At 34.7% G+C, this 26732-nt stretch overlaps 1 protein-coding gene and 2 long non-coding RNA genes across 3 annotated transcripts; all 3 read right to left on the reverse strand.

Annotated features, from left to right (window-relative positions):
• Window positions 1-15416: 15416 nt before the first annotated feature.
• Window positions 15417-17394, reverse strand: LOC107817247 (uncharacterized). Its single transcript, XR_001655134.2, has 8 exons — window positions 17296-17394; window positions 17076-17181; window positions 16878-16966; window positions 16706-16790; window positions 16510-16630; window positions 16307-16394; window positions 16131-16186; window positions 15417-15623 (listed from the first exon to the last, which is right to left on the reverse strand). It is a non-coding gene; the product is annotated as an uncharacterized LOC107817247 (long non-coding RNA).
• Window positions 17395-17749: 355 nt separating this feature from the next.
• LOC142162158 (uncharacterized) lies at window positions 17750-24386 on the reverse strand. The gene is made up of 8 exons (XM_075218480.1): window positions 24322-24386; window positions 24014-24110; window positions 23262-23909; window positions 21101-21155; window positions 20638-20974; window positions 19779-20221; window positions 18550-18834; window positions 17750-18465 (listed from the first exon to the last, which is right to left on the reverse strand). The coding sequence occupies exons 1-8, from the start codon at window positions 24384-24386 to the stop codon at window positions 17750-17752; spliced, it is 2646 nt and encodes an 881-aa protein (XP_075074581.1).
• A 153-nt stretch (window positions 24387-24539) lies between these two features.
• On the reverse strand, window positions 24540-25234 carry LOC142182552 (uncharacterized). Its single transcript, XR_012711360.1, has 3 exons — window positions 25008-25234; window positions 24871-24903; window positions 24540-24769 (listed from the first exon to the last, which is right to left on the reverse strand). It is a non-coding gene; the product is annotated as an uncharacterized LOC142182552 (long non-coding RNA).
• Window positions 25235-26732: the final 1498 nt, after the last annotated feature.

Genomic DNA, 26732 nt, shown 5'->3' on the forward strand with positions numbered 1-26732 from the left:
GTGACAGTATGTGAAAGTAACTCACTTTATAACCATTTGAAGTACAAGAATTAAGTGGTAATCTGAGTTAACATTAATATATGTTGCAGCTTAAAGGTGTGAAATTCGATTAACCATGACACTTCCCTTTTCTTTACCCTATCCTAGGCTGCTTCATCACGAAAGATATCAAAGTACTCCAAATTACTTTCATTTTGAGCTACTATATGTTAACATTTTGTCCAAATAGGATTACATCTTCAAATTGAAACTGCACCGGCTAGTCGTGAAAATAACACGGGCTAGCTAGTTTTCGGGCTGAATTGAGAAATAGTCAGTGTTTGCAAAGTCATTAAAAAATAGCCACTATTACACGGAAAGTTTCAGCATAATATACTGGAGATTGGTGCACCTGTGTATGAACTTCCACCATATTATACTGGAACTCCAACACACGAAAAGTTCCAGCATAATATACTGAAGATTGAAACACCTGTGTATGAACTTTCAGCATATTATGTTGGACCAGTATATTATGCTGGAAGTCCAGTATATTATACTGGAACTCCAATATATTATGTTGGAATATTTTTTCGGATTTTGGACAGTATTTTTGTTCAGATTTATCTTTACATGAAAAGTGGCTAAATTTCGATTACTTTTGAAACTATAGCTATTTTTCAATTACCACTTGTAAATCTGACTATTTTTGAATTTCACCCATATCCATCCCCGTAAAAACAAATTTTTAAAGTGGTATTTACTTTTATCCAGCATTTTCAGTGCTTAGCAATAGTAGCCACTAGTGTATTAAAATTAATATGAAAAGACTGTGTTACCCTTTCTTCTATCTCTTTCATGTTAGGGAGAAGAACTGTGTCGCTGTCTGTGAGACTCTTTCTCCATAATGGATTCGCCGGAAAACGAATAAATCGCTAGTCGGAAAACCAAAAACCAGGAGATAGTCCTTGAAAATGGTAGTATTCACGTGACATCCAATTTTCTGAGTCTTGGTGCTATGGAACAGAAGAGATTATGAGAGAGAAATAGGTCTTGTTTGGCTATCGAATAGGAACAAATTAGAACATTATTATCCTTGGGTATGAAACCAATCACGATGGTAGTTGCCCATTGAAGTTGTTCTAATCTCGTTTGATGCTTCCTTGTCGTCGTTAATTAACCAGATCTTCTGGCAGATCTCCCATGGAAATAGTTGCCACTCATATCATGAGAAACAAGAAAAGAGAGATTTCCTAATTCTTTAGGAATGGTACCTCTAAGACCCATCACCCATGTTCGAAACATTTATTTCACTTGCTCTCTTGTGGCAAGCGCTGCAAGCCAAACTAGTGGCAAACTGGAATAGAAGTAGACCAATTGTTTGCCAAGACCCCTTGAGGGTTTTAAGTGATTTGAGCCTTCAGGGCAAGAAGGGCGAATTGATCAGTGGTGATATTGGTTGCTGCCATGGCTTAGCAAACAAGTTGGCCAAAGACCAACAGTTAAAGAAAAAAGAGGGGCATGCTTCTTAGTTAGCATATTTCTGGTTTTTGAGCTATGGGATTAATGCAGATGCTACTAACATACTGAAGCACAATGAGAGTGAAGCATTTGTATTTGCAAAGTGTGATTATACGTGCTGTCATGCTGTCTTTGCCAGTGAGAAGACAAATTTGTGCTGCAAGTGACATAAACTATTGAAAATTAAAATAAACTTACTCTCTATCTGTTAAGAGTCAATATTGGAGGATAAGCAAAGGTATGAAAACAAAGTACAATTTCTGAAGCAATGCAGAAACCATAGAAAATTAGAACAACTACTATATGCCGAACCATATGCAGAAACATGTAGAGGTAAATCCTATTATCCTAGAAAACGTATAAAATATAGAACTGTTATATTTACTTATGCAGAAACTATAGAAAACAGAACACTTAAGTATAAACACTTAAGTTGACGGAAGAGAGTATTCTAATATAAATGATTCAGGTGCTTTCGAGTTTTCAACAAATATGCTGCAAGTAAGCTTTCTTTACGAATGTAACTTGCTCATCTCGCTTTCACATCCCAAACTGAATATCTTGATTTATTTTTAAGGATCAAGCTTCAACATCTTTGTCTATAACTTCTAAAGTTTTTTTTCTTTGTCTTTTCCATAACTTCTAAAGTATTTCTAAATTATGAAAAGTGAAAAATATCAACAGAAAAAAGAATTAAAAAATAATGAAGTCATCTTCAGAGAATAAACCTCATCGCCATCCTTGATGAAGCACACTTATTCAGATTATTCCCGTTAAAAATATGATGAAGCACACTAATATGTGAAAACGCTGATATTATTATCCTCCAATGATGACCTTCCACAGCAGTTTCATAACTCATACCAACATGTGAATAACCCATATTTGATTTATGAATGCTTACAAGGACCACAACCTTGTCCTATTTTGGTTTTACTTCAAATGGTAATAACATAATGACAATTCAGCAAAGTTCTCTCATTTTTTTGTAAGTTTGATGGTGTGGAATTTTCAGTTATTTCGCTATTAGTTATGCTTATGTTCTTCTGGTACAGCAAGTCCACAGTCAGCAGTCCAGTCAGCAGTCCACACGAGAAGAGGAATGCAAAACAAAAACATTTGAAGAATGACACAGCGAACCTCCTTAAAAATGGATTGGATGACAACACCTACAACAGGGTAATTTTTTTCTGGTAAATTAAAGCGTCTAAAGAAAATTCAAAGTGTGCAAAAAGATTTTTCATATAAGTTGGAAGGTAAAGTATATATTAAGCCTAAAACGATTATAAGGAAATAATTAGTATCACCGTTACTTCTTTGTCACATGTAAAATACTTTTGTTTGTAGACAAATTTATTGATTTGAAATGAGTGGATGAAAAAGAAGAGGATGCCACGGTGTCACATGAAAAAAGGGCAGTCCGGTGTACTAAGCTCCCACTATGCACGAGTCCGGGAAAAGCTAGACCACAAACAAACCTTTGTCAAGATTAATTAATATAAAGAAATTGTATAGTATGAAATATGAGCAGAGTTAATTTGATCATAAGGACATTGGGCCAAACCTTGGTCTAGTATAACAAACAAATCGACCCAAACTTATGCTTACTGCCTTGTATTTTTCTAACCCTCCTCTGCAACTAACTTTCTCGTTGTCCCTTTAGTAGCGAACTTCTCATTCTTCCCATTTTATTGCTAAAATGCTTACAAGGACACACAACCTTATCCTATTTGTTTCTCTTTTTTCTTCTTCTGGGGATAGGTAATTAATCAAATTCAATACAGAATAAAATTGAATCTTGAAGCAAAATAAAGTAACCCCAACTCAGAATGTACGGACTTTTTAGATAACAAAAGGCATTTTTTAGCATCAACAACAAAAGAAATTAAGATACAATCACTAGCTATGCCTTTTCTGAAAATCCGACATCAATTTCCATCACTTTCCAGAAAATAATTATTTTAGAGAAAATCATTGCACCATAGCTACCAAAAAGTAAGATATTTAATACACTAACCACACCCTAAATATTAGAGAAAAAAGAACGATTAAAGAAGAAAAATACCCAAATTGAAAAAAGAAAAACTTACAGCTAAAGTCAATTTCTCAGAGACTGCCTTTTCGTTGAAGATTTTCGCTATTGAAGTCACAGGCCACCGATATTGGTTGAATAAGACGATGTTGAGCAGATAGACTGAAGGTTTGCAAAACGGACACAGATCTATTCGGATTCGGGGATAAATCTAACTGGTTTAACTGGGTCTGTTTGGATTTGAAAGATTTCTCTGATTGAAAAATCAAAGGAAAAATGGCCGGATCTAAAAGATTAGAGTGAATGGGTTAGTGAAAGGGATTAGAAAGAGAGGAGTCTATGGGGTTAGAAAGAGAGAGGTATGAGGTGTTTAGAAGAGGGGTCTGAAGCGAAAGGGTTTTCTAATTTTAGTTTTTAAGAATAGAAATAAAAGTTGTGGGTTTAAGTAAATTTATAAGTATTACTACATATTAAAATTAGAAAACAAAAGTAAAAAAAGTTATTAAAGAAAGAGAATTTTGGCGGGTTTAGCGAAATTTTTTGGGGGAACATTAACCGTTCCAATAACACTCAACCGTTGCCATAGATAAATAAAATGTAAAGGTTAAGTAAACCGTGGCTATAGAAAATATTACAGCAACGGTTTAGTTGCTAAAGTGTACTAATAACATCCAAAACCTTTGGTAACGGTTAAAACCGTTGCAATAAGTCATCTGTAGCAACGGTTTCGTAACCGTTGCAACTAATCCGTTGCCGTAGGCTTATTTTTCAGTAGTGAGTTAAGGATAATAGGTCCTGAACTTAGGCTAAGAAGCCCAAAAGTTAAGGACAATGGGTCCTGAACTTACAGTTACAAGTTCAAAAGTTAAGGACAATAGGTCTTGAAGTCGTGAACTTGGACTAACAAGATCAAAAGTTAAGGACAATAGGTCCTGAACTTAGGTTAAGAAGTCCAAAAGTTAAGGACAATAGGTCCTGAACTTAGACTAACAAACTCAAAAGTTAAGGACACTTGGTCCTGAACTTATGGTTACAAGTTCAAAAGTTAAGGACATGTAGTCCTGAAGTTAAGTTCAAAAGTTAAGGACATGTAGTCATGAAGTCCTGAAGTTAAGTCAAAATTTAGGACATGAGCAGAAGGGTATTTTCATCCGGGCAGTTAAAATTTATTAAAGCAATGGCTAAAGACTAAAGACATTTTAAACAGTGGCTTAAAAGTAAATACATGTGTTATTCGTGGCTAACTGTGCACTTCCTCCACTCATGCAAGAGTAGGTACGAGCATGCAAATTTAGCCCTTAATTGCCACTTGCATATTTTCTGAATAATTTTTTGTCAATAAAGCAATAAGTGCTAGTATATGTCGCGTATAAGTTTATGTAAAAAAACAAAATTAACCGTCAAGTATGGGTCAAATGATTTTATGGGTCTTTACAAACTTGTTTTTAGTTTTATGACTTTTTTTTACACATGAAATATTTATTTTTACACATAGGAGATCTGTCTTTTACGTATAAGAAATTTAAAAGGCACATTTTTTTAATTTTAGTATATTATGCTGGAAGTTCACATGTAAAAAATTCGAGCTCCAGTATATTATTTTGGAATATTTTTTGGATTTTGAACAATGTTTTCGTTCAAATTTATCTTTACATGAAAAGTGGCTAAATTTTGATTACTTTTGAAATTATCGCTATTTTTCAATAACCATTTGTAAATCTGATTATTTTTTAATTTCGTCCGTAGGCGGTGCTTCATAAGACGGTACAACTATCTGTAAAAATAGCACGGTATAGCTAGTTTTCAGACTGGTCATTCAAAAATAGCCAGCATTTACGAAGTCAATAAAAAATAGCCACTATTTTGCTGCAACAGAGACCGGTCCAGCATAATATACTGGAGTTCTGTGCACCTGTGTATGAACTCCAGCATATTATGCTGGACCGGTATACTTTTTGCTGACTCCAGTATAATATACTGGAGACTGGAGCACCGGTACTCCAAACTCCAGTATATTATACTGGACAATTATACTTGCTGGAACTCCAGTATATTATGCTGGAGTTCTAGTGTACTTATGTTGGAACTCCATCATATTATGCTGGGTGCTCCAAACTCCAGTATATTATACTGGACAATTATACTTGCTGGAACTCCAGTATATTATGCTGGAGTTCTAGTGTACTTATGTTGGAACTCCATCATATTATGTTGGAGTTCTAGCATACTTATCCTGGAATTCCAGTATAATATGCTGGAGTTCAAGCATACTTATGTTGGAACTCTAGTATAATATACTGGCGTATTTTTCGGGTTTTGAACAGTGTTTTCGCTCAAATTTATCTTTACATGAAAAGTGGCTAAATTTCGATTACTTTTGAAACTGAGCTATTTTTGAACGACCGGTTGTAAATCTGGCTATTTTTGAATTTCTCCCCAACTATCTTCAATATTTGAAACCTTTTTATCGGCCTTTTGAAGCGGCGTAAGACCAAATAGCATGTAAGAAAATAATAAGAGAAAATGACACTGTATAGCTTCATTAAAAATAATAGCAATATATATATATATATATATATATTATATGTTATATTAAAAAATTATACACTTTTTGGCTATTAAATATAAATAATTTATAACGCGAGCTAAAAATGATAATACATTAATAAAAAAATATTCCTATACTTTGGTATCGGAAATTATTTCCAACGAGAACGAGTTTCATACTATCAAGAAAGGTGATAAATCAGTTTCAAGGTAACAAACACAAAAAGTAGTATTCATTTGTTTCAAGGTAATAAACACAAAGGCTAAACACCATGTGTCACACCCCCTTTTACCACCTTAACCCTCTTTAAAAAGATAAAAGGAGATTAAATCTCAAAAGGAGTTTTAATGAAAAATGATAGAATTTTGTGTTTCAAAGGATTTTCAGAGTCGCCACTTGACATTTGATTTCGGTGTATCAAGTCACCATTTTAAGAAAAAATATTTCTCTTTAAAATAGATTTGGACTCTAAAACTGACTGCACCAGAGATTCTAAGTAAGAGGATTCATTTGACTCGGAAAAAAGGTGTTAGGCACTCCCCAAGTCCCGTAACTAGTACGATTGCATACCTGATCAAATTGACTTTTAAGAATATTCTAATAAGGTAAAACACACAAGAGGTTCAAGGTTGTCCCCTACCTAAAAAGGAAAAGAAAAGAAATAAAAGACCTAAACTAGCCTATACTAATGCTTCGTGAAGGAACGTCCGCCTTTAGTTTTCAATTACATATGCTTTGGGGCATTTCCCTGTCAAAATCATAATAACTAAGGGGACGACTGCTAGCCTCGAAACGAAAAATCCTAAAGTTTGTCTACTCAAGTGTGGTCGACCTATACATGCTACTAGCGAATAATGTAACAAAATAAAATAAAAGTAAATAAAAGAAGACTAAAAGAAAATTCATTTCATGCTCATATTTTTTTAACTTCGTTTCATGCATTTTCTTTTAACTTCGTTTCATGTATTTAGACCGAGCCCAATCCTAAAGCACGTAGGTGAATTACATGTTAATGGGCTCGACCATTTTCCAATCCCCATGACCCAATATCATTCAAGACAGTCCAAGCAAAGCATTAAGAACACGAAAGAATAAAAATATGAGAAGAAATAAGAAATTTTTTAACTACCCATCCCCACACCTCTTAATCCCACTGATTAGGGTGACTGATTCCCTAACTCAATTCCTACCAACCGCGCTCACATGTTCGCCCCCACAAGTCATTCAAAGACAACTTATCCCACAATGGCCAAAGTTCATCTTCAGAGAGATATTTTTTAATTTAACACATTCGAATTTTTTGCAAGCACACACCAGATAAAGAACATGGAACTCAGACAAATTCAAATTAGAACCCACGTAATCTAAAATGAAAACATGAATTAATATGTTCAGTGGAATTCTGTCATTTCACATTTGAATTCAAAGGAACAGACCCTTCAAATCATCTTTTCAGGGACTATTAATCGTATGCTTAGATTTGAAGGAAACATGAGGGAGCTTTCAATTATACTATTCCTATTTCATGGAATTCACATCGAGACGCGACAAATTACTTGAATATGTAAACATAAACAACTCCAAGATCACGAACAGCTCGGTGCGTGAAACATGGATTTAAACCATAAGAACCAACAGAGAGCAATTAAGGTGACCAAAAATTGGATGAAGGCTTAACAATTGTCGAGAAAATAGCATTGAATTCAGTACGACCAGTTAGTAAGAGGACTCAAACTAAGATGATACTGCAAATCGAAGTGAGGGAACTATGTCCAAACTGTTGAAGTTTGGCAAAATGCCAAAGTCCCACATTGGTTGGGAGTTAAGTTTGGGGGGATTTTTCCCCTATAAAAAAAGGCCTAATGTTTAGGATTGAAATACACCTCTCATTTGCCTTCTCATCTGTTTAAGGCATTTGTATCTTCTCTCTTTAGTATTATTTCACTTGTATTTTTGGAGTGAAATAAAATATTGGTTGTGTCCGAGGAGTAGGCAAAATTAGCCGAACCTCGTAAATTCTGGTGTTCCCTTTATTGTTGTTTTATTGTCTTATTTATTATTTGGTGGCTGTCATAATTTTTGGTATAGTAGTTGTGACTTATTCACACTATATACATTTGGCTTCCACAACAATTGGTATCAGAGCCAAGGTACTGTCTAAGTATGCTCTGTGGTTGCAGCATAGTCTGATCTTCCACATCAGAAAAGATTTATCTTGGTAACTGAGTCAAGGTTCTGTCTGAGTATGCTCTGTAGTTGCAGCTTAGTCTGATCTTCTACATCAGAAAGGAAATAATCTTGATTTGTGTCGTCAGCTATTAAATAATATTTGTGTCAAATATGGGGGACAATAAACAAGAATAATCTACATCAAGTGTCAACAATACGTCATCATTGGCATCTTCGCTTATGACAAGAATTGTGTCAAATGCGAAATTTGCGGTAGAAATTTTTGACGGGTCCGGACATTTTGGGATGTGGCAAGGCGAGGTTCTAGATGTCCTTTTTCAACAAGGGCTAGATCTGGCCATTGAAGAAAAGAAACCAGATGTTATTGGAGAAGAAGATTGGAGAATTATCAACCGTGTTGCTTGCGGTACCATTCGATCCTACCTTGCTAGAGAGCAGAAATATCCATACACAAAGGAAACTTCTGCAAGTAAATTATGGAAAGCACTGGAGGATAAATTTTTGAAGAAAAACAGTCAAAATAAATTGTACATGAAGAAGAGACTGTTTCACTTCACCTATGTTCCTGGTACCACGATGAATGAACATATCACCAGTTTCAATAAGTTGGTCACAGATTTGCAAAATATGGATACAACTTATGATGATGGTGACTTGGCCTTAATGTTGTTGGCGTCACTTCCTGATGAGTACGAGCACCTTGAAACTACTCTACTCCATGGAAATGACGAAATTTCTCTCAGAGAAGTTTGTTCAGCTTTGTACAGCTATGAACAAAGAAAGCGAGAAAAACAGAAGGGCGGAGAAGGAGAAGCACTGTTTGTGAGGGGTCGTCCTCAAAATCAAACGAGGACAAAGAAGGGAAGATCCAAGTCAAGATCCAGACCCAGTAAAGATGAATGTGCCTTTTGTCGAGAAAAAGGGCACTGGAAGAAAGACTGTCCGAAGTTGAAGAATAAGGCCAAACATAACAATGGAAAGGCTATTATGGATTCAAATGTAGCTGATTGTGATGATTCAGACTTCTCATTAGTTACAACAGAGTCATCAACATCATCAGACATATGGTTGATGGACTCGGCTTGTAGCTATCATATGTGTCCCAACAGGGACTGGTTCATGGAATTTCAAGAAGGAGAATATGGAGTCATCCACACAGCGGATAACAGCCCTCTTACCTCATATGGCATTGGTTCAATACGATTAAGGAACCATGATGGAATGATCAGAACATTGATAGATGTTCGATATGTACCGGATTTGAAGAAAAATCTCATCTCTGTGGGAGCCCTAGAATCAAAAGGGTTCAAAATCATTGCAAAAAATGGAGTGATGAGAGTATGCTCCGGTGCACTAGTGGTAATGAAGGCTAATCGGAAGAATAATAATATGTACCGCTATCGTGGCAGTACAGTTATTGGGACAGCGACAGTAACATCCAGTGACGACAAAGAAGCAGAAGCAACCAAGCTATGGCACATGCGCTTGGGACATGCTGGAGGAAAATCCTTGAAAACTCTATCAGATCAAGGATTGTTAAAAGGAGTAAAGGCTTGCAACTTGGAGTTTTGTGAGCATTGTGTCAAAGTGAAACAGACAAGGGTTAAATTTGGTACAGCGATCCATAATACTAAAGGCATTTTGGATTATGTACACTCTGATGTTTGGGGTCCTTCCAAAACACCTTCATTGGGTGGGAAGCACTATTTTGTAACCTTTGTTGATGATTTTTCTCGAAGAGTGTGGGTGTATACAATGAAAAACAAGGATGAAGTGCTGGGAATTTTTCTCAAATGGAAGACGATGGTGGAGAATCAAACAGGCAGGAGGATCAAGTGTATTCGCACAGACAATGGAGGTGAATACAAAAATGATCATTTCAATAAGGTCTGTGAAAATGATGGCATCGTCCGACACTTCACTGTTAGACATACACCACAACAGAATGGAGTGGCAGAACGTATGAACCGGACCTTGCTGGAGAAGGTACGGTGTATGTTGTCCAATGCTGGCTTGGGCAAAGAATTTTGGGCTGAGGCAATTACATATGCATGTCACCTCATTAATCGTCTACCATCTGCTGCTATTGATGGCAAAACACCATTTGAAAATGGTACGGAAAACCTGCTGTAGATTATAACTCTTTGCACGTGTTTGGCTCAACTGCATATTATCATGTGACGGAGTCAAAATTGGATCCAAGGGCAAAGAAGGCTATTTTTATGGGAATTACTTCTGGAGTCAAAGGATATCGCTTATGGTGCCCTATGACAAAGAAAGTAATATTCAGCAGAGATGTTACCTTTGATGAATTTGCTATGGTAAATAAGGTAACAGAAGATACCAAACAAAATGAAGGTGCTTCTAAGCAGGTGGAGTTTGAGGGAAAATTTATTTTTCCTACACAAGAAGCAGAGGAGGAAACAAATGAAGATTACCCTCTGGAAGGAGAGCCAGTAGAGGAGATTCCAACTCAGGAATCTCAACAACAACTTGAATCAATAGCAACCAGCAGGCCAAAAAGAACAATAACGAAACCTGTTCGTCTCATAGAGACGGTTGCTTGTGCAACCTCAATTGTAGCTGATGATGTTCCTACTACTTATAAAGACGCTGTCCAAAGTTCAGAAGAAGATAAGTGGAGGATTGCCATGAATGATGAAATACAGTCCCTTCATCAGAATCATACATGGAGATTGGCCAATCTCCTGAAGGGAAAGAAAGCAATTGGGTGCAAATGAGTATTTGCAAAGAAGGAAGGATTTCCTAACCAAGTAGATGTTCGCTACAAAGCAAGATTGGTGGCCAAAGGATATGCTCAAAAGGAGGGAATTGATTACAATGAAGTGTTTTCTCCAGTTGTAAAACATTCCTCCATTAGAATTATGTTGGCTTTGGTAGCACAATTGGATTTGGAACTAGTTCAGATGGATGTAAAAACTGCGTTTTTACATGGAAACTTGGAGGAGGAAATCTACATGACTCAGCCAGAAGGATTCAAAGTTGCTGGAAAAGAAAATATGGTGTGCAAACTTGAAAAATCGTTGTACGGATTGAAACAATCTTCTAGACAATGGTACAAGCGATTTGACGAGTTTATGTTGCGGCAAGGGTACAAGAGAAGCAAATACGATCATTGTGTGTATTTGCACAAGCTTAAAGATGGTTCCTTTGTATATCTTCTCCTATATGTTGATGATATGTTGATAGCTTCCAAGAATTCGGAAGAAATTGATAAGTTGAAGATTCAACTGAAGAAGGAGTTCGAGATGAAGGATTTGGGTGAGGCAAAGAAAATTCTTGGCATGGAGATAATTAGAGATAGACGTTCAAAGAAACTCTGTTTATCTCAAAAGGAATATTTGAAGAGAGTACTTCAACGTTTTGGCATAGATGACAAGACTAAGCCAGTTAGTACTCCACTTGCTTCCCATTTTAAGCTAAGTACTACTATGTCGCCAATGGATGAAGCTGAACGAGAGTATATGTCAAAGGTACCATACGCAAATGCTGTTGGTAGCTTGATGTATGCAATGGTTTGCACAAGGCCTGACATTTCACAAGCTGTTGGAGTTATTAGCAGATATATGCACAATCCAGGGCAGGAGCATTGGCAAGCTGTGAAGTGGATTCTACGGTATATTCATAATACTGTAGATGTCGGGTTAGTTTTTGAGCAGGAAGACAATCAGTTTGTAGTTGGATATTGTGACTCAGATTTTGCGGGTGATATGGACAAACGAAGATCAACTACTGGTTATGTGTTTACTTTTGCAAAGGCACCAGTTAGTTGGAAGTCTACTTTGCAGTCAACAGTTGCTTTGTCTACAACAGAGGCAGAGTACATGGCTATTACAGATGCTGTGAAAGAGGCAATTTGGCTTCAAGGATTGCTAAAGGAGCTTGGTGTTGAACAAAAAGGTATCACAATTTTTTGTGATAGTCAAAGTGCTATTCAATTAGCGAAGAACCAAGTTTATCATGCAAGGACGAAGCACATTGATGTTCGGTATCATTTCGTACGAGAAATCATAGAAGAAGGTGGAGTCACGGTGAAGAAAATTCATACTACAGAGAATCCTGCTGATATGCTGACAAAGGTGGTGACTGCGGTCAAGTTTCAACATTGTTTGGATTTGATCAACATTGTTGAACACTGAAGATTGAAGATGAAGACACAACCAAAATTTGTTATTGAGAGAGAATTGAAAATGTGGAATTTTGCCAAGGTGGAGATTTGTTGAAGTTTGGCAAAATGCCAAAGTCCCACATTGGTTGGGAGTTAAGTTTGGGGGGGGGGGGGATTTTTCTCCTATAAAAGAAGGCCTAATGTTTAGGATTGAAATACACCTCTCATTTGCCTTCTCATCTGTTTAAGGCATTTGTATCTTCTCTCTTTAGTATTATTTCACTTGTATTTTTGGAGTGAAATAAAATATTGGTTGTGTCCGAGGAGTAGGCAAAATTAGCCGAACCTCGTAAATTCTGGTGTTTCTTTATTGTTGTTTTATTGTCTTATTTATTATTTGATGGTTGTCATAATTTTTGGTATAGTAGTTGTGACTTATTCACACTATATACATTTGGCTTCCGCAACACAAACAAAGGGGTGTCTTTCACTCAACCAAAGCTAATTGAAATCCATTTCACATTCCGCACTAGAATAAACAATTCGATTAATGCATCAATAGTTCATTTAACAAGCATAGTTTTTTAACTTTACGGAGAAACTAACTGCATGTTAACCGATCGAGTATCTCTCTTAAAACTCCAACAAACAATAGAGTTTGGACCAACCACAACATCATACGACAACCAAATAAACACAAAATTGCGCACAACTAATACACTACATGATCACACTCCCTCGAACTTGCTTCTATCAACACCCGATTGAAACTAAAATTCTCAAATCCCATGCTCCTATCACACCATAATAGAATAAAAGAGAGCAAGGAAATGGACTTGAATGCAGAAACATTTTGATTGAATCTGTTTGTAAGCAATTACAAGTTAACTTTCCGATAACTAAACAAAATCCCTTAACTAAACCAACCTTCTTCTAAAGTGATACAAAACATTTATAAAAAAATATAAAATGACTCCTAATTGATTTCAATAAACCATTAAAATAAGACTAAAAATTAAAAGTGAACTATTTTTGGCATTTTTCGAGATTATATTAAAATAGAAGTAGAGAAAAATAATTAAAAATCCTCGTAAAATAATATGACTACAAAAACATTAGTGAAACTATTTTTTTGTGTGTTTTAATGTTTTGAAATTAAAAATAAAATAGACTAAAATTGTATAATAATTCAAGTGAATATTTTAAAAATATTAAAATACTAAACTAATTTTAAAAATTGTGCGGATCAAAAATTACGTACTTACACCATGAATAATAGAGAGTATAAAGATTGTAAGTAGACATCTATACTATATTAAAAGCACGAAGGCCCTTAGCGAAATGTCGTTCCGTCTTTTTTACCCTTTAAAAATAAATTTTATATTGGACAAAATAGTAATTTAAACTACTCTCCTAATATTTAGATTTTGAAATCAATTAAAATTTTACCTTATAGAAATTCTTAATTTCCTTAATTGATCCAACTTGAATTAAAAGAACGAAATTTTTGGTCTTTTTCTCTTTAATTTCAAGCGCCGGCAACTTCTTGTAGCAAGTTGTTTGCCATATTTTTTTTTAGAGTTCAACTATTTTTTTTTTTGGAAACAGGACAATTAAAAAAATAAACAAGGGTAAGAAAAAGAAGTACAAAGACGAGAGCAAACACGGGGGATTCCAGAGCCACAAGCAAACATCAAAGAACAACACTGCTCTGCAGAAACTTAGTCTTGGGGCTTTTCTCACTTTGAGAGTTCAACTATTGTTTTCTCGACATGCCGCTCATATTCTTATTACTAGTATCCGTACCCGCGCGTTGCGCGAAAAATGTAAAATATAACATTTTAAAAGAAAATATTATTTGGAAATACAGTACACGAAAAGAAAACACATTAATACATTCAAGTCATATGGAAATAGACTTCTCCCTTATAAATACAGCTAGTGAGAAAATGACCTAGAAGCTTTCTTGTGCAGACCATAGGCAATGGCAGCAGCTATAAGCTAAGTAATAATACGCATAACATTCAGCTCATAAATTGTAGAAGAGAAAATTATAAATAGGGAGCTACATAAGCACATTCAGATCTTTAGAACCTTATGAAAAGTGTGAATATAAATTCTTAAACCAAGTAAAAGCACTCAACCATTACAAAGTTGTACCTTTAGTCTTTCAACCTCATTATCAATAAGAAAATGGAGTAGATGTCTATGACATAACCAATAATACTATATGGTTTCACTCTAAGTCCTTTTTTTGTCCCTCCCTTTTTCAAATATTGTAAGCACCGCAGGAAAAAAATATATTTTAGTCATTGCTGAACTTTGTCCATAAGCAATCAACCGGGAAAAAAGTCATAATTTAAGTTTTGAATTCAGTTATATTTGACCAGTTTTGCAATCCACTATTAGTCAACATTCCCATATGCCGGCTTTTTATTGTCCACAAGTAATAACAGTGCCTAAATCCCAACTAAACCAAACGTAGTGCTTTAAAAATAATTAGGAAACTTTTGAGGAAACGTGTCATCTTTTCAAGAGAAAGAAATAATAATGTATAAGACTCTAATTCATGGTCATCGACAAAGATTTTTTTTATCAATAACACATGAATTCTTCAGCTTCTTGGTTTCTTTTAAAAACTTAAGTTACCAAGCTATATGATATTAGAGTATTATGGAAGAAATGAAAGGCAACTTTTACTAATTTGCTCAACATATGCTGAGAGAAGGTGGTGTAACAGAACATGTTATGCCCTTTGCAAATAAGTATATTTTAAGAACTATGACATCCTCGTTCTTCAAAGCTAGTCTGACCAATGTTATATGCAGGTCATGTGTCAATAAAGATGTATGCCATAATAATGTATGAAGTTTGAATACCTTGTAAATTAATGTATGGGCTAGCAACTCAATTCTTTCTCATATACATCAAATAATCATAAATTTTTAATCAAACTATAATAGATTGTCATCTTTTACTAAATGTAAGAAAGATTATTGAAAGAAATTACCACTTTAATCAATAAAGTTAAAAATGCTGACGAATTTAATAAACTTTTTGACTCTATTGTAAATTATCTTATTATAAAAGAGAACTTGACAAAAAAAGTTTCAACAGGTTGGGCAATAGCCCTTAAACATGTTTTCCCGAGGAACAATCGGTACTAAATTACCCGATCCTTCATTACTCACATTGCTTTGCATCTCCTCACTTTGTACTTTCTTCTGCATCCCAAAAAATTACAATTAATGGTTAACTTTCTTTGTCCTCAAACTATAAGTTTAAATCGAGTAGAATAATAAAAATTGTGCATTCTTTTGTGAGGTTCAAATCACAGCATTCTGCTTTACCTTTGCGAGTAAACAAAGTTTGACCCACTCTAAGTTTCGATGTATTTTAACATAGTCAGTTTAAGACATTGGAGTAAAATAAATTTAAGATATTCAGTTTTCATGAATATTGACTGCATTGGAACATGAAGATAAAGTGATAAGATATGAGAATCAACTGATTTTTGACATTCAAACTTAACTTGGAATGTGTAAAGGCTCTATTAAATAGAGGATGGAATTTTTTTTTATTTGTAGTTGTATTTGAAACTACAGAGAAAATGCAGAAAAAGAATTTAGAAGGAACCTTATGAAAAGTGTGAATAGAATCTTTCGGATCGACATAACAAAATTTAAAAAATGCAGAAAATAAGAAAACCAGAACACATTGCAATTACTTACTCATTTTCAATAGAATGGTGAAAAATCCAGCTTATAATCTGTTGCAATCCACATAACTGAACAAGCAAGAGAAAGAGAAAAAGAAAAAAGAATTATAACCAAAATAGTAACGACTTTAGAGCTCAGAATATTTATGCTTAACAAATGAAAAAATCAAAGGTTTCGCTTCTGATTACCCGATTCTCTGAAGATTTCCAAAACATGAGATCTTTGTCAATACTCTATGAGAATATGTCGTCTTGTATGACAACTGACTGTATAGTACTGGAGAAAATTATATGAATAGCATCAAATATGGAGATTGAGGAAATGAAATTCAATTATGTGAAAATTCATATTTATACAGACAAAAAAAAAATTGAAAGTTAGTGATTCCTACTTGGAAAAATCTTCAAGAAGTGTAATATGTTCTGCATCTGCTATGAGAACCAACAGTTTGGTTGCTTCATGTCTAACAGTTGGATGGTTATTGACATCTTTAACAGACCTGAATAGTGCATCTGTAGAATTTTTAGTATGTAATTTCCCAATACATAATCCATTTCATGCTTTAGTAAAGCAATATTTGAACTTACATATTCTTTAATTGGAAAAATTCTTCATGTCCACCATTGTTCTAATATGAAAAAAGAGCAGCATAACACTCATACATGCCCAGTCCTTCACTCAAAAGAACGTAACTCAGGTCTTGGACAGATGAAGAAGCAAAAGGAGCAGCTGGTCTATGGATAGAAAGGGTGACAATACCATTGTTGAGGAACCGCTATCAGTTACTATATTCTTCAACTCTTTGATTTGTCTTAGAGTCAGTTCACTTGTCTGTCAGAATTATTGAGCTGGAATTGTAGCCAAACTGCTTTATGTCAGGGAAATATTAATTTATAAACCAATTACATGAAAAGTAAGAAGAATAATAATAATGAAAAGGAAGTGTAAGACACTTACATTCCGTATGTCATTAATTTTTTCCAGCTGTGAGATCACATTAATAATTCGAGCACTAAATGGAGAAGGCATCATTAACAGAATGGTGACTTTGATCATAATTTTGCTGTTAAAGTAAAAAGAGCATAATCAAATAATAAAGTAGCATAAACCATAACACGTAGCAGTAAGCTATTGAGAAGCAATTCTATTGTATCACATTATCCAGTTGATGAATTACCACATTCAAACCACTTGCGTAACTGACATTGAGTACTTCTTCACCAATGCGATGTAACAACTACTGTTAATCCATGTAATGGAAGTTACTAAACAATCTGTAAGTGCAACATTAATGAAACATTATTTTATATATCTAGAATAGTGTAACAAAAAAGATTTGAAAATACCGAAAACTAAAGCGTACCTATTCCATGTTTGAGGAATCATCTCAACAGCTAACTTCTCAGTTGGTTCATAAATCTCAGCAAGAAAAGTAGTACTTAAACCTCAAAAAAGATATTAATGATCTTTCGAGTGTCAGACTAAATTTCAAAAAACTTCTTTAAATACTACATTTATTGCTTCAGTAGTTATTTTTCCATTGTCATCATAAACCAAAATTTTTAATCCCTTTCTAGTTTTCACCCGGGAAAGAGTAACATATAGCTGTCCGTGTGTAAACACAGGTTTCTTCAAAATAATCCCACGTGAGACAATAACTGTCCTTGACTTTTGTTTTTTGTCATGGCAAAAGATACAACGATTGGAAATTGTCTTCGTTGGAACTTAAATGGAATTCTAGCATCAGATAGAGTCAATGTCATTCTTGAAATAAATACTTTCTGTCCAGCCATCTGTCCTGATAAAACCTTCGCTTCAATGACTTGATTTCCAAGTTTGGTTATGATCAACCTTGTTCCATTACATAATCCTGCTGTCTGGTCAATATTTCTTAATAACATCACCGGAATACCAACCTTTAGAGTAAGAGCGTGATTTGGAACTCCTGAACATTTAATAGTATTTAAGAATTCTGGTGTGTGTATATGTTCCAATGCTGAATAAGTATGGTCAGAGCTGCAGATTGTATCGGAACTCAAATATGATTTCTCAGAACTTTCATTAAGCGAAATCATATATTCGTTGATTGATTCCACCATATCAAGAGTTGGAGCAAGAATGGCTCTTTGCTGGAGGTATCCTATATCACTGCAACGACTTTTGAAATCGAGATATGTACTTTCTACAATTGCAGATATTAGATTATCAGACTGTTTTATCAAAAGATCATCTGGTATTTGGACCTTTTCATAGCCATCAACAGAAGTACCAACCATACCGTCGCCAATTCCCAAAATCCAATCTGAAAAAACTCTCAACTCATCTAGATGCGTCCCTATTTCATTACCTTACAATCTCATATTCTTTGTTAACTTTAAGAGCTAACAGTGAGGCCACAAATAAGAAGAATTGAGAGATGCATTAACAATACCTTGCCTAGTACCTTTTGGAATGACATGTAATATTTGTCTGAAGTCACCACCAAGAACAATTGTTTTACCTCCAAATGGGCGGTCTAAATTGGATGCATCTTTAAACCTAAGAATATCTCTTAAAGTTTTATCAAGAACTTCAAAACAATATCTATGCATCATGGGTGCCTCATCCCAAATAATCAACTTTGCCTTAACAATTAAATTTGCTAAAGGAGTACCTTGCTTAATATTACATGTTGAATCTTCAGTTAGATTTAGAGGAATCACAAATCTTGAATGAGCTGAACAGAGATGCAATCCCACTAGATGCAACAGTTAACATAATATCTCCTCTAGATCTTATGGCAGAAGACAAAGTTCTCCAAACAAAAGTCTTGCCAGTTCCTCCAAAATCATATAAAAAGAAAAATTCACCCTTGTCTTCATTCACAGCTCTTATTATTTTTTCATAAACTGACTTTTGCTCATCTGTCAAATTCTTTACTAATTATTGATGTTCCTTCGCCAAAGCGCGTTTATTATAACACAATTCATCCCGTATTAATCTATTACTGTTGTCAATTTATTCCGTATTATAAACAGGCCTTGGCATTGTTGGAAAATCCTGAAAACTTCTTCCACAACCTTTCAAAAAAACTTCAAGCTTTTGCAAACAATGATTTTTCAATACATGATCTGTTAGCTCAACTTCTATAATAACATAAAAATATAAAATAATTAAATACAATTAAATGTTAAAGTTTAGTTTAGCAATATGAAATTAATAATAAGATTAACGAAACTGTAAAATGTTAACGTACAAAGAATATGAAGTAATAAGATAGTCCAAACCTTGTGCTTTATTTTATTTTAAAAAAAATAGTAAAGTGCAGAATGCATAAGAGCGATTATAGGCTTTCCGGAAACTTAAGGGCATTAAATACAATGTATTAATTGTGTATTAGTATTTATGTCTGGAAAGCGTATCAATCAGTACCAATATTATTCCTATGGTCTAAACACGACACTATAGTAAAAAGACATAAACATAACAAAATATTGTTTACGGAACCTGAAGTCTTGGAATGAATTTTGTATGAACTGGAAAACATATATATAAAGCAATGAACAATCAGATTAATATGAATGAAGTAATTAAAAAGAAAATTAATCAATAAAGTTAAGAAAATCAGCCATCCTTTAGAAGTATCATATCATATTAAAATTGCAAGCATTTTATACGTACCTGGGTGATCCAATATTGTTCTTTCTTCATGAAGGATATCTTCTGATAGTAAATGCCATGTTGCTTGCCAAACTCTTTCTCGCCGTGACATTAAATTTGATAAAAGTAGCATAGCAAATAATTGTCTAAGATATGATGTCATTCCCCAATTACTTGCTTCCATTATAGCATCCACATATTCCTTATCATCATCTAATAAACCCAAAGCATAACATGCATCTCTAAAAGTCTCATGATCACAACCGTTGATTCTTTTGAGTTCGTCATAGCTCTTTGGACCTTTAATGACATTCAACAATAATCTAATGTAATATTGCTCGCCGGATCCAGGTGGAACAAAGAAGATTCTCCCAATAGAAAATGCAGATGTTCTTTTTTCCCATCTTTTCAGGTTTTGTTTCCACACAAACTTTAGAGGAAATTCTGCTAAGTCAATTTTCTTCCTTCAGGAAATGTCTTATTAGCTTCGAACTAGCTTAAAATCATAGATTCCTTAACGGTTGGTCTGTTGACAACTGCATCAATTGGATCATCATCCGAAAATATGACAGTTTGATTATTTGGCAGGTGAAAAGATAGCCTTTCTACCGATGGTTCTCTGTGGTGTATTGGGAATTTAAAAATTCTCCAAGCAGCTTCACAAGGTGATATGTATCGGCAATCAAAATACATATTTATTTCATCAACGACCCCTGAGTCTTCCTTATTTACACTTTGAGAAAAAACTGCGGTAACACGAACATTTCCTTTATTAACATACTTAAATAAGTACTTAATAGATCGTGATTGATTACACCACTCCACGTTAATATGTGCACCATACTTCAATAATAAAAATCTATTGTGTGGTACAACATACCTATTATCCAACTCAATACCTACTCTCTTTGCAGTTCTACCATCATCTCTTCTTCTATAAATTGGATACCCATCTTCATCAATTGTGGTTGATGACACAAATTTTTTTGGAAAGTGCTTTGTACATCTACCATTCTGCATGCAAGGAGAAGATTTTCTAGCAGCACCACAAGGGCCATGCATCATGAAATTTGTAACAACATTATAATCATGAGGATCTACTTTTTTATCTGGTAATTCTGCTGAAATTATTCCATCAATATCTGCGACATTTGGGTATTTATTCCGAAGAAAAAGCAAGATGTGTGCATGAGGCAAGCCTCGCTTTTGGAATTCAACTGTATAAATCATTGAAATACAGAATTAATTAGATAATTAAGTTTTTATATTACTTATTTTTAATATTAGTATCTAATAAAATTAATGTAACAATGTAATAATTTTTTAGAACATAAAAAGTATACCTGCTTTTACTTCTCCAAAAACTTTATTGTCACGTAGATCCTTTATCATGAGGAACTAAGGAACAAAGATGGGGAGAAGAAGTTATTCCGACTCGCTAAGGCGAGAAAGAGGACAACTCGGGATCTGGACCAAGTGAGGTGCATAAAAGATGATGACGGTAAAGTTTTGATGGGAGATGACCAGATTAAGAGGAGGTGGCAGACCTACTTTTATAAACTTCTAAGTGAAGAAGGGGATCAGGATATTATACTTAAGGAATTGAGGAATGCCGACAGTCACCATGAATTAAGTAATTGTAGGGACATTGAGATTGACGAAGTCATGGAGGCAATGCGTAAGATGAGAAGGGGCAGAGCTACCGGGCCAAACGAAATTCCGGTTGAACTGTGGAGGTGTGTGGGTAGAGCAGGCTTGGAATGGCTTACTGCATTGTTTAGTGTTATATTCAAGACTAATAGGATGCCTGAAGAGTGGAGGTAGAGTACAATGGTCCCGTTGTATAAGAACAAAGGTGATGTCCAGAGCTGTAACAACTATAGGGGCATCAAATTACTAAGTCATACCATGAAAGTTTGGGAGAGAGTGGTAGAAATGAGAGTGCGAAGGACAGTGTCTATTTCAGACAACCAGTTCGGGTTTATGCCGGGGCGATCTACCACAGAAGCTATCCACCTTATTAGGAGGATGGTGGAACAGTACAGGGATAGGAAGAAGGATCTCCACATGGTGTTTATTGATCTGGAGAAAGCGTACGATAGGGTTCCTAGGGAGGTCTTATGGAGCTGCTTAGAGGATAAAGGGGTCCCGGTTGACTATATTAGGGTGATTAAAGACATGTATGCTGGAGCTAAGACTCGGGTTAGGACAGTAGGAGGCAACTCTGAACACTTTTCAGTTATTACGGGGTTGCACCAAGGGTCTGCGCTCAGCCCATTCCTATTTGCCCTGGTGATGGATGAACTGACTCATCATATTCAAGGGGAGGTACCATGGTGCATGCTATTTGCTGATGACATTATTCTAATTGACGAGACACGAGGCGACGTCAACGAGAGGCTAGAGATTTGGAGACATGCTCTTGAGTCTAAAGGTTTCAAGTTGAGCAGGACGAAAACGGAATACCTCGAGTGCAAATTTGGAGTTGAGCCGACGGAAGCAGGAGTTGAAGTGAGGCTTGACTCTCAAGTCATTCCCAAGAGGGGTAGTTTCAAGTAGCTTGGATCGGTTATTCAGGGGATCTAGGATATTGACGAGGATGTCACACACCGTATAGGGGTGGGGTGGATGAAGTGGAGGTTAGCGTCGGGAGTCTTGTGTGACAAGAAAGTGCCACCGTTACTAAAAGGTAAGTTTTATAGAGCAGTGGTTAGGCCTGCCATGTTATATGGAACTGAATGTTGGCCGGTAAAGAACTCACACATCCAGAAGATGAAAGTAGCAGAGATGAGGATGTTGAGGTGGATGTGCGGGCATACAAGGATGGATAAGATTAGGAATGAAGATATTCGAGAGAAGGTGGGCGTGGACCCCATGGAGGACAAGATGCGGGAAGTAAGACTCAGATGGTTCGGGCACATTCAGAGGAGGAGCACTGATGCACCGGTGAGGAGGTGTGAGCGACTGGCTGTAGTGGGCACGCGGAGAGGTAGAGGGCGACCTAAGAAGTATTGGGGAGAGGTGATCAGACAGGACATGGCGCGACTTAGGATTACTGAGGACATGGCCCTTGACAGGGAATTATGGAGGTCGAGCATTAAGGTTGTAGGTTAGGGGAAAGTGTGAATATTTCTACAGCACAATAGAGTGAGACTAGCCAGTTAGGAGTTAGACTAAGAATGTCATTGGTCGTCTATTGATGCAGGGCTTTACCTGCTAGTTTTACTATACCAACCATCTATTTCGTATTTCGTATTCTGTATTTCATATCTCTTATATTGTTGTTATTTTATTATGTATTTTTATGGTACTAATATATCGGCTCCTGTTGCTTTTTTGAGCCGAGGGTCTCCTGAAAACAGCCTCTCTACCCTTCGGGGTAGGGGTAAGGTCTGCGTACATATTACCCTCCCCAGACCCCACTTGTGGGATTATACTGGGTCGTTGTTGTTGTTGTTGTTGTTGTAGATCCTTTATCATGCGATCCAGCTTGATTTTGAAAACCCTTGTTAAAATGTCGGGACGATCTTCTGGAGATAATCCCCTACTCTCTACAAATATAATAATCTTTGACCATTTTGGGTTGCAGGTAATTGTGATGAACAGATCAGGGTACCCGACCCATTTGCAAATTGCCATGGCATCTTGATAATTTTGCAACATGTAACGTGCACCCCCTGTAAAGCTGGAAGAGAGTATAACTCTTTGTCCTTGAGAAGAAGGTTCTATGTTTCCATGTAAAACAGCATCTTGTAACCCTTTATAAAAGTGTGCTCTCAACTGTTTTTGATGAAGCCTAATGAACCTCAATCGAGAAGATTCCATCATTGTATAACCATCTACTAAGAATTGCTGAAATAATCTTCTAGCTGACACAATTGTTGGAACTTTATCCTTCCTTTCTTGAATTTTATATGATAAGTACTCACGCGTGCTAACGCATTTCCTTCCACCGGTCGAATCATCAATATCATTTAAAGGAATATCTTCTCGGTATCCGTTTTCACCATATGAAAATAATAATGGATATTGCAAACCTAAGTATGATGCATTTAATTCATTTATCCTTTGTAGTTGTCCAGATTGGCTTTCAACTATGATATCTCTGTCAGACCTGGTTTGTTCAAAATCTCCAACGATCAAAGCAGCTACCTCTGAAACTGTTGGTAAATTATATCTTCTTCATCAGAGCCTCTTTTTCCTATCAATCTAAGTCTAACATTTGAGGTTCGGTCTTCTTGAAATTGATCTCTTACCATTCTAAATGACTTTGCAAGAACATTGTTGTCATCAAGCATTTGCTTCAAGTCATTCACAATTTCAGCATGAAGTTCATTGTTCATTTCACTGCGACTGTAAGAATAAAATATTGAATTCACCTAACAATGTATGTCTTATAAAAAATAAAATTTTAAATTATTTTTAGTAAGCAATTGTTTATGCTAACCTGATAGCATTAATTCTATTTTTCACCTCATTTTCTGTATCATAGATATATAATTGTGCAAATTTTGGAGAAGATCCCTCTAGAGGCAATAAACTTCCAATCTGATGATAATTTTACCCAGACAATCTGAATGTTCTGGGTCCCTTTGTTTTGTTGACAGAGACATCAACCTTTCCTCCCATTGATGTAAATGAAAATATTGAATTATATGTTCGTATATTCTCTCTGAAATGTTTGCTTTTTGCACCTTCATAAAATTAAATTTGATTAAAGCAGATATATATAGATATGCAAAAGTTATTGTGTTATAATTTTAATTAAATGAATTTATCTATTAACCTGATCCAAACAATAAATCCTTCAAAATGGAAGGAGGCTCCTTTGGATTTGGTAGCTTGATTTTTCCACGACCACAACACAAAGTGAAAACTGGTTTTTTATTTTTATACTTCTTGTCAACTCTTTCCTCGAACCAAAAATATGCCCCACAATATTCACATTCATAATTGGCATCTCCTATATCATCAATATTCACACAAAGTACATAATTGGCATTTCCTCGAATCTGGTTTTATCAAAGTAAAATAAAGAGGTAAGGTCAAAGTACTTATTATATAGAAAGTGAAATTATATTGTATATATAAATTCGATAAACGTCATACTTACCTTCATTGGTCATCCAACTATGTACTTCATCACCTATAAATAATAATAAGTAGATCTTAAAATTAGAAATTCAATAGATTAGGAATTGTTAATTCATTTTAACACTATCGAACATTGATGAGTTTGTATGTGAATACCTTCAAACACATCGTCATCTTCATTTTCATCATGAATTTGTACGTTGGATTGTATATGACCTTGATGCATAAATTAAAAATTAATAAACTTGTATGTATGACTATGAGTTGCATTGTTCTTTAAATGACATACCTGGTATATCACCATCAATATTGACATCTTCAAATTGTAAAAAGAAATATTAATAGTTAGCTTTTTTTCAATTTCATATTCATCAAAAAGTATAAGTTTATTGCAATACTGAGTTTGAAATAATAAGAGTTCGTTTAACATAATGAAAATTTTAAAAGTATAACCAAAAGAAAAAACTAATGCAGGACTATAATTCAAAAACTATAACAAACATGTTGTAGTTAATAAAATAAATAGAATCAAATAAATGGCAGCAAATTAAATTAAATTTTTTAAATTATTTTGTTGGCCAGAATGTTTCGTGTATAAGGTATAAGTATATAAATTAATAACTTCATTATTTATGTCGACATTTATTTTAGCCGCACAAAATATTGACTTCCTCAAATTTCAAAAATAAGTTATAATAAATTAAACATAAATATTTACCTTGAAATAATGGTATCTCATTTAAATCTGGTAGAAGATGTTCTTTCTGCAAATTTGAACTCGACAAACCATACTGCAAATGATGCTCTTGCATTGAATTTGGATATTGTGCTTGAGAATGAGACGATGAAACTTGTCCACAACTCTTTATGGGAGTACTACGAAATCGAGGAAAATTTAGACGATTTGTTATGTCCGTTAATGATTCTTTTGTTTCCCTTTTTGAGAAGCATTCCCTATGATAGTAGTATCAACAAATTCTGTAAATCATAAAATAAAATCAAAAACTTAATTGTTAAAATGGAAAAAGATAGGACAACTATCAAACCAATATTTATATCCTAAAATTCTATATAAAAGAAGTTAATAGGTAGCATTTTTTATATTTCATGTTGGTCAAGAAAAAGTATAAGTTTATTGCAATATTGACCTTGAAAAAATAACTATATAGCTGCGTTTAGCATTTTATATCTGGATTTTGGTGTTTTAACAGTATCACAATTACTTTTAATATCATTCCATTAAGTTAAACTAAAGGTAGTACTTTAGCAAACTTATGGAATTAAAGATGCTGAAGAGTATATATAAAGGTCAAATACAAACCGACTCCCATCGATAAGGGATAACTTTGGCTAAAAACTCACTTTACAAACATTAACTAATCTTACTTCGCCTATTATTAATCATACTTCCAATGAACCCCCTATCAAACAACAATTTATATTACATGACTAACAACACTTCATTTCAAAATATTCTAAAGGTTAAGCCTAATCAAGCAAAGAAATATTCAAAAAAATAAACATCCCAAAGCGAAGATAAATCGGTTAATGAACTTTTCAAAAGTAGAGCGACAAAAAGAAAATTCATACAAAATAATAATATAATTATAACATACATGTTGTACTTAAGAAAATAAACAGAACCAAAAAAATGGCAGCAAATAAGGCTTTTATTTTTTAAATTATTCTACTGACTTGTCCATTACACATTAGAGATAAAAGTATATAAATTACTAACTTTTTTATTTTTGTGGAGATTCAGTAGAGCGGCACAAAAGTTTGACTTCCTCAAATTTTCAAAATAAGCTATAATAAAGTTAACACAATTATTTACCTTGCAGTAATGGTAGCTCATTTAAATCAGTCTGCAAATTTGAAGTC

The sequence above is a fragment of the Nicotiana tabacum genome, chromosome 7, assembly GCF_000715075.1.
Source record: "Nicotiana tabacum cultivar K326 chromosome 7, ASM71507v2, whole genome shotgun sequence".
Taxonomy (NCBI): Eukaryota; Viridiplantae; Streptophyta; class Magnoliopsida; order Solanales; family Solanaceae; genus Nicotiana; species Nicotiana tabacum.